The sequence below is a fragment of the Limulus polyphemus genome, unplaced genomic scaffold (assembly GCF_000517525.1).
Source record: "Limulus polyphemus unplaced genomic scaffold, Limulus_polyphemus-2.1.2 Scaffold896, whole genome shotgun sequence".
NCBI classification, from domain to species: domain Eukaryota; kingdom Metazoa; phylum Arthropoda; class Merostomata; order Xiphosura; family Limulidae; genus Limulus; species Limulus polyphemus.
Genome location: NW_013666506.1, coordinates 216800 through 224684, shown reverse-complemented (window position 1 = coordinate 224684; position 7885 = coordinate 216800). Strand labels below are relative to the sequence as shown.

At 30.3% G+C, this 7885-nt stretch overlaps 1 protein-coding gene across 7 annotated transcripts in view; it reads right to left on the bottom strand.

Moving 5' to 3' along the window:
- The window catches only part of LOC106461093 (biotin--protein ligase-like), a 43042-nt gene that overhangs the window by 19924 nt on the left and 15233 nt on the right, over window positions 1–7885 (bottom strand). For all 7 annotated transcript variants that reach the window (XR_002610918.1, XM_022387966.1, XM_022387965.1 and 4 more), the window contains 4 exons: window positions 7111–7271; window positions 4618–4732; window positions 3328–3541; window positions 1296–1479 (listed from right to left, as the gene is read on the bottom strand). Coding sequence is in view for 6 of the 7 variants with exons in the window: in XM_022387966.1 (XP_022243674.1) it covers window positions 1311–1479; window positions 3328–3541; window positions 4618–4732; window positions 7111–7271 (659 nt within the window). In the remaining variant the exon portion in view is untranslated. The remainder of the gene's footprint in view (window positions 1–1295; window positions 1480–3327; window positions 3542–4617; window positions 4733–7110; window positions 7272–7885) is intronic.

Sequence of the window (7885 nt, the reverse complement as noted above, 5' to 3'; positions counted from 1 at the left end):
ATTTTCAACAGTCGCTCTATAACAAACGCTATAACGAACGTTAACTTCAACAATACTTTCTGACTGCAGTTCAATTACTCACTACCTACACACATTTTGTCACATCACACCGTGACCATCTTATATATACCAGACTACCCTATATCTAGTAATCTCCCTACAATTCCCGAAGGTTCGAGAGAAGGAGTGGCGTGATACTAGTCACGTGACCTCGCTGTCGCAACAATACAAAGCTATGTCCTCATATTCTACAAATCTCCTCTTTTCACTTCAGAACTTATGCTTTTAGTAAATTTAAAGGACTTTATAATATAAACTGATACTATAAAGGGGTAAAAACCTTAAAAATAATAAAAAACATTAACAAAGTTTATATTCCAGACATATGTGACTAATGAAATATACTGGCTGTTGCATTCAAGAGCATAGAGATGTGTGGCAAAAATGCTGACCTGCCTATGATCATGAAAAGGCCCAACAATAAAATACTAGGCATGTAAACAAAATGTCTAAGTTGTATTAAATACATTACAGTCAGCTATACATACGAATCAACAGAAACATTTCTGTTCTTAATAGTGCATGGGATTGTCCATTGGACCGACTCATATTGGAGAAACAATGTTGAATATAATTTCGAATTTATGAAATGCATCTTCATGAAATGTGGAAAGCATTTAGTCAACAATACAGGTTTGTTGTATATAAAAAAAATAAGACATATTACTAAGGTATTTTGTACTGAAGATATATCTGTGAAGTTCAGAAGTCAGTCTGACTCCGACTTTTTTAAGTTGGAGTGCAAAGTGATGCTCATGTGAAGAATAAACAATACTTTTGTCAATCATAAGGTTTGGGAGTTGCATTTGCATAACTTCCACAACCTCCTAAATACGTATCTAAATTTTTTACACTGGCTTGTATACTTTATCTGGTATTTTTTAAACTTTAAAACTAACTGTTGTGAAATTAGAGATGTCAAATAACAGTAAATGGTTATAACTCTGACATCAAATGCATAAGACCATGTTGAATCACACTATGTTGTGGCACGCACACCTTGACTCCCACCTATGTACAATGGGTTAAATATTTTGTAGACTGTTTCCTTCAAAAACTTACACTCAACTTCATTTCTCACAAAACAAATGATATATAATCTTCATGTAAGGAGTGTATAACAGGTATCAATGTTGCTACCTGACCTCTTAAACCTAATAGGTATGGAAAAAGGAATAAAAAATTTTTTCTACATTTTTCTCATTATTCACTCTAGGTTTCAACTGTGTTCATACCTTATGAAGTTTGTCTTAAGGTAACTTCTTATGTCTGATCAAGTTTTGCATCATGTCAAAACTGTTTCCATCTGGCTGAAAAGAAACATTTCCCAATGAAGTTTTAACTCTGAGAAATCCATGTTCATCCAATCCTTGGATAGTTGCTTTCTCTTGTGACTCTTCCAACCAAACTTCCTGACCACTGAAAGAGAAAGAGAGAACCTGTTGTTTCACCAAAAGATGAATATTTTGAGTGAAATATGTTGACGTCATGTGTTAAATGTCCCCATTCAAGGTTAAAAATTACAAAAAACAAACAATAACCAAACTTACAAAACCAACTATGATAGGAAAAACTTCCAAATAGTTAAGATGACCCACATTTTACAAGTCACATAGCATTTACTAATAATTTCTCACTTTTGCAGCAAAATTACAAAGACAGGATGATTTCAACTAACACAAATACAAAAAGTAAAACAAAAACAGTCATATTTAACATGTGATAAATGACTAACCCACAAAAAGGCATTTACTCATAAATACATTGCTTTTGACAAGAAAACATACAGATTTATAACTTATATTGCTATGTTTCATTTTTATTCAAGATTATTTTTACTTCCTTAACCATACAAATGCCTAAGTTTGACAATTTTATTAATGAATGTTTGTGACAAAAGCAGTATTTCTTAGAAAAATATAAATACACATATATTATTAGGACTGTACAAGTTTTCATAATTTTATGCTTAGCCCGAGTCTTAATGCAGACTTGGCTTGAGCTTGAATGCAAAAAAAAACTTTGAAACAGGGAGGAATGAAGAAATTTTCTTGAATAATGAAACGTCATTTAAAATAAATTCTAACTTATAAAAAAAGCACAAAAACATATTTTTTAGCAGAACACTTCCTCCATATCTTTTACATCAATCAACTCTAGGCTCTTGAGTGGTACCACATTTTAATCCTATTCAAATACAAAACAGTGACAAGAAACACTTGTTTAATGCAACATAAACACAATAACTGCTTCTAATGTGAAAACTTTAGTAAAAGTATTTTTAATGATAAATTAAGTTCACAATGTTTCATCTATTAGCTGGGCATCTTTTGATGAAATTAAACAACAGACCTCATGATAAGATTTTTGATCCTGTATTTTCCAAGCTGCAACACAAGTGCTAACTTGTATTCCCATCTTCTGCACTCATTTCAATGAAATATGCACATATGTGTATAAAAATATTAATATATGAATAAAATGCATTAAAAACTAACCTTGGAAAATGCAAAAACATAAGGCTAATAAAGTTCATCAGTAGCATCTACAGGATAACCAGTAATCCACGTTGGTGTATCACATTTCATTCTTTTTTAACTTTCATACTTAGATTTTTAAAGACAACAGTTTAAGTGAGAAATCAACTAAGAATTATAATAGTTTGGGTAAAATGTATCTTTTATCATACTTAAAACTGAATCATCTCTCTGTGGTGAATAATAACATTCCTTTGTTTAAACATTCCTGTATTTTTACCAGTACAATAATTAAAAGAGTTCTCTTTGCAAACAGGTGAAATGTATCAAGGCACATAGCACAATCATAGTAAAGGTAAAATCCTATGTCCCTCATCAGGTGCTGAATTGTGGTATTACAGTACATATCTGTCAGTTTAATTCAAGTCTATGGAATTACAACTCTAAATTCTGGGGTTCAATTCTTCGTAGTGAATACAGCAAACAGCCCAATATGGCTTTGCTTTAAAACAAATAAACTACCAGTTAAAAATATATGGAACAACAGATGAATAATACACATTAAGCACCTAAGAAAAATTGCTATTAAACATCTAAAATAATCCTTAATCAGATATAGACTTCAATTTGTCTACTGAGAAGGAAATTGCAGAACATTTTTAACTAACTAGCATTACGTCTTAAAATTACTGTTTTAAAAACTTTCATTTTACACTGTCATTACAAAACTGTTTTAATGAATTACAGTTTTTGGTACTAAATACTGTTTTAAATTATAAATCTAAAATACCTATGTAGCCAGTATGAGTAATAAAGAGGCAGGATCCTAGATGAGCCATAGATTTGAAAACAAGAGATAAGATCTTCAAGCCGTGTCAGAGTCTGGGCTATAAACTTTTCAACTGTCAGTTGTTCTAATTGTGAATCATTGGCTTGACTGTGAAACTGAATTATATCATTGATACATGTTGTTGGATTGCTGTTTTTAATATTGACTCCACAACCTACACATGTCAAAAATATTAAACTTAAATATCACTGGAACATTAACTGACATTTAAGGAAAAAATTTACCTGTTTTTAACATACACATCAACAGGTGCAATACTAGTGCTAAAAGTAATTTGGATGCAAAAAAAAGTGGAAATTTTAGTCACAATTTATTTAAGTGACTTTATAAATTCATTAATTTTTCATAAACTAAAAAGTCACTTTTGAAGCAAAGCATTGAAGAAAAAATTAATTGAAGTGAGAATAAACAACCAAGAGGAAGAAAAACAGGGATAAGATAACAGTTAAAAAATGGAAAGTTTCAGAAACAAATTGTTTTATAGTACACAATAGGAAAAACTTTAATTATTGTATTCAATATGTATACTTTTGAATATCTAAATTAGCCAAACCAAATTTTTTTATTTTTACTTCACACAAAAAATATTTGCTGTACAATTTTAGCTATAAAATCCAAAACCTTCAATAAAGTTTGGAAAATTTGATGACACAAGGACCTTTGTAAAACTTTCAAGACAGTAAAGCACTATTTCACATTACCTGTTTTTCAATTAATAGCAGAATGATTATCCAAAATTAACTAATTTCCATCACAAGATGACACCAAAACAGTTAACTGCTCATTGGAAGAGCTATGCTCTGTCAACCCTCGTAGAACAAACCCAAGATGACATTTGAAATGTTCCAGCAACTTTTAAAAATTATTTACCACAAGTTTTCACAAACAAATGTGAGGTTTTTAAACCTTAAATAATATAGTGTGCTTACTTTCATGATATATTTCACCTAGTTTACAGAAGACAAAAACAAAATTAATAAAATTCATTACCAATTGATAAAATTTAATAAGGTACATTTAGGCCTCATCGTTTTTTGGTATCAGGAGACACAAAAAATTGATAACAATTTCCTCCCCTATCTTTCATGGTGATCATTAATCTGCAAATCACTTCTAGTTGATAGTTTTTTTAGAGCCAACTTATTATATAAAACAAATATATTTTAACTAAAACAAAATCTTATTTGGTGTATACAATGCCTCTTGTATAGTTACACTGGATTTACTTACCAATAAAACAGCTGACTATTCCTTCACTCAAAGAAGAGTTAACAAGAACTCCACCTACTTTGATATTGCTACCATAGTAGATATCATTGGGCCACTTAATTTTAAGATTTATATCCTAAAAGTACAAAGAAAAATTTATATATATATATATACAGAATATACAATTGTGTAAGTACGTTAAAATTGAACAACTCATTGGAAAGTCAAATAAACTTCATTTATATAAATGATATTAACCCTCAAAATAACAAATTGTTCACATAGTTTTCAGAACCATTGGGGGTCCACATATTGCATAATAATGAGTAATTTTTTGATTTTGCCCGTCACAGCATTCACTTTAAAGAACTGGTCAAAACATCTGGTGAAATCTGTTATAAAATATACAGAAAACTCCAACATTATTGGCAGTATTTTTGTTTACATTTTTTTGTGTGACTCATACATTAATTAGGATCCTGTAAATATACAAAGTCGTTCTCCAGTTTGGCAGCAATAAGTTTACGGACTTACAACACTAGTATCCGGGGTTCGATTCCCTGTGGTGAACATAGCAGAGATAGCAAAACGTGGCTATGCTCTAAAACAAACACACAAACTACAAATTTATGAACCCACAAGCAATTTGGTACATAAATATTCTTCAGAATATTGTGTGAAAACATTTGATGGGCTCCATATTAAACCCAAGGGTAATTGTGAGGTTAACATAAAACTTGAGTGTTGTTTTTGAACGTTCTGGAATTCCAGAAACATTTTTGTTTTTATTTTGAAAGATAAACAAACAGGTTTTTAAGTGCAAATAATGAGATGTACATTAACTAAAACTTAAATACAAATGTTTAATAACATGTACATCATGATTAAAAATAAGAAAATTAACACATTATTTTAATAAGTTGCATTCAGAACACAACTAACAGAAAATACCACTAATGATATTGAAAAATTAATCTAACCCTTAGTAAGTCAGTACTTGCAGGGCATGAAATGAATTTTTTTTTTCTAAAATGTCAGCTAAGCACAATCATCAAAAATTTTTGGTACCACAAGAGATTTCTGAGTACCAAAGAATTTATTCATTTATCCACCTCCTGAAAAAAAGATTGTAAGGATCCTTTTACTGTAAAGTGCTGTTCTTTTACTCCCTAAATATATATATGTACCTACAGCAAATGCCAACTTCATATTGACTACCACCATCACCATTTTTATCAGCATGCTGTTACCATATTCACTGTCTCTTTTCTTTCTTTCTCTGAGTTTTTTTTTACATCAAGTAAATACTGCCACATGGCTAACACCTAGAAGTTAATAGGCTAGCCTAGATGTAGACAGACTCAGATTTAGATACAAGTAGTCATGATTGTCAATATCAAAGTAAATACATTATGACTTATTTTAGATCTAGGCCTAAATCTAGTGCTTGGATTGTGTAATCCCTAGAACTACAAGCTAATAGAAAAACATATTTCTGCTGTAGCAATGATACAAAACATAAAAGTGTAATACAGTTTTGATTTCCAATTTCCAAATCTTAATCAATTATGCTAAGATCTATATCTAGACCTTCTGAGTGGCATTAGGACACCTGCATTGTTTTATTGCTATTAACATTAGTGTAGGTTTTAGGCCTAGACATAGTATAAATCAAGTAATAATAAATATATATATATATATATGCGTGTAGAGATTTATCAAGGATGGAAATTGATATGTATAAACTGTTAATTATTTATACTAGTAGACAAGGCATAAATGCCCTTCCAACCTATATAAGTCCCCATGCACATAACTTTAAACTAGCATTGGCCAAGGTAAGCTATTAACACAGTACTTGCTTTTAAGCTGCATTACCTTACTGTACATACCCAGTGTGGATTTCAAATACTTGTTAGACAACAGTTTGTTAGCAGCTTAGTATAAATCAGCCAAATGATCTACATGTTAATAGACGATACAAGCAAAACAAATCCTACACTTGTAATGATTTTCAGCCACAAAATCATAAGTTAATGATACAAAAATATGAAATCTTGATTTATGTTCAGGGTACATCTCCTTTTATAATGGCTATAAACAATAATTTTGTTTTATCTAATTTGTCTGACATGATTACCATGATATTTTTCATGCTAATCAAGCACATTCTTTTAAATATGACATGCGTAACACCATTTTTAGAAGCACTTGACATTGGGAACACTTTAATTTCATGCCCTGTAATTGTTAAAATAGTTATCACCTTTTCAAAGTTATATCAGATTAAAGACAAACAACACCTTCAACTAACTTATTTCCAAAATAATATCATCCATATTGTTGTGAAGTAAGATGAAATTCAATATATGTTGAGTAAACTTGTTTTTAAAGACTTTTACATCCTGGTTTTAAGAACAGCATATTTTTACAGTAAATTATGTTTGATGTAAGTAAATGTATTTAAATTAATGCTTACCATCCATAAGATTATCGACATTTAGATTAACACACCTCATATCCAGGACAATCGCACACTGCCTGCACTATAGCAAGGGTGGCAAGGTGTTGAATAAAAGACATATTCTGACCCAGCTGTGACTTTAGAGGGAAGCTGACATGTAAAGTAAACATTGCACATCCTTCAGGACCAAGCCATTCATTCTCACCTCTCCCTGTTATAGATATAACAGCATGTCTCTAAAATATACCTTAAATAGCAATTACATGTATATATACCACATTGTATCAAAATAATTCCATACTAAGTCTTTCAGTCTAAAACCCACTGATAGATTTCAAGCTATTCTCATCAAAATATAAGCATCTGTCTATATATATAGATATATATATATAAAATGCTTCTAAGAACATAACTTATTTTTAGTGCCTTTGACTTTGAGGTTACCCAGTGAACACAAAACATTTCTACAACACTGCTGAAAATTGGTAGTTTGATTATGTTAAAATTATACTGTAGTAATTTTGCTAAAGTATCAAACATGGACATCTGCAATATGAATAAATGCTTTAAAATTCATGTAAAATGTAATGTTTATAAACACAACTTCCACATTTTCTACAACAGAATTCAATAAGTTAATCCACAATGTCATTAAAATGTGATAAAAATGTCAGTAATCTACTTTAATTTAGAGGGTGCAAAAGTTGTTTCGTATTTATCACTTTCAATGGTTACATTCATCAAAACACCATATTCTAATCAAGTACCATATTTTATCACATGAATTTGGTGTTTAAACTATACTAAAACAATTTCTAAGATGCA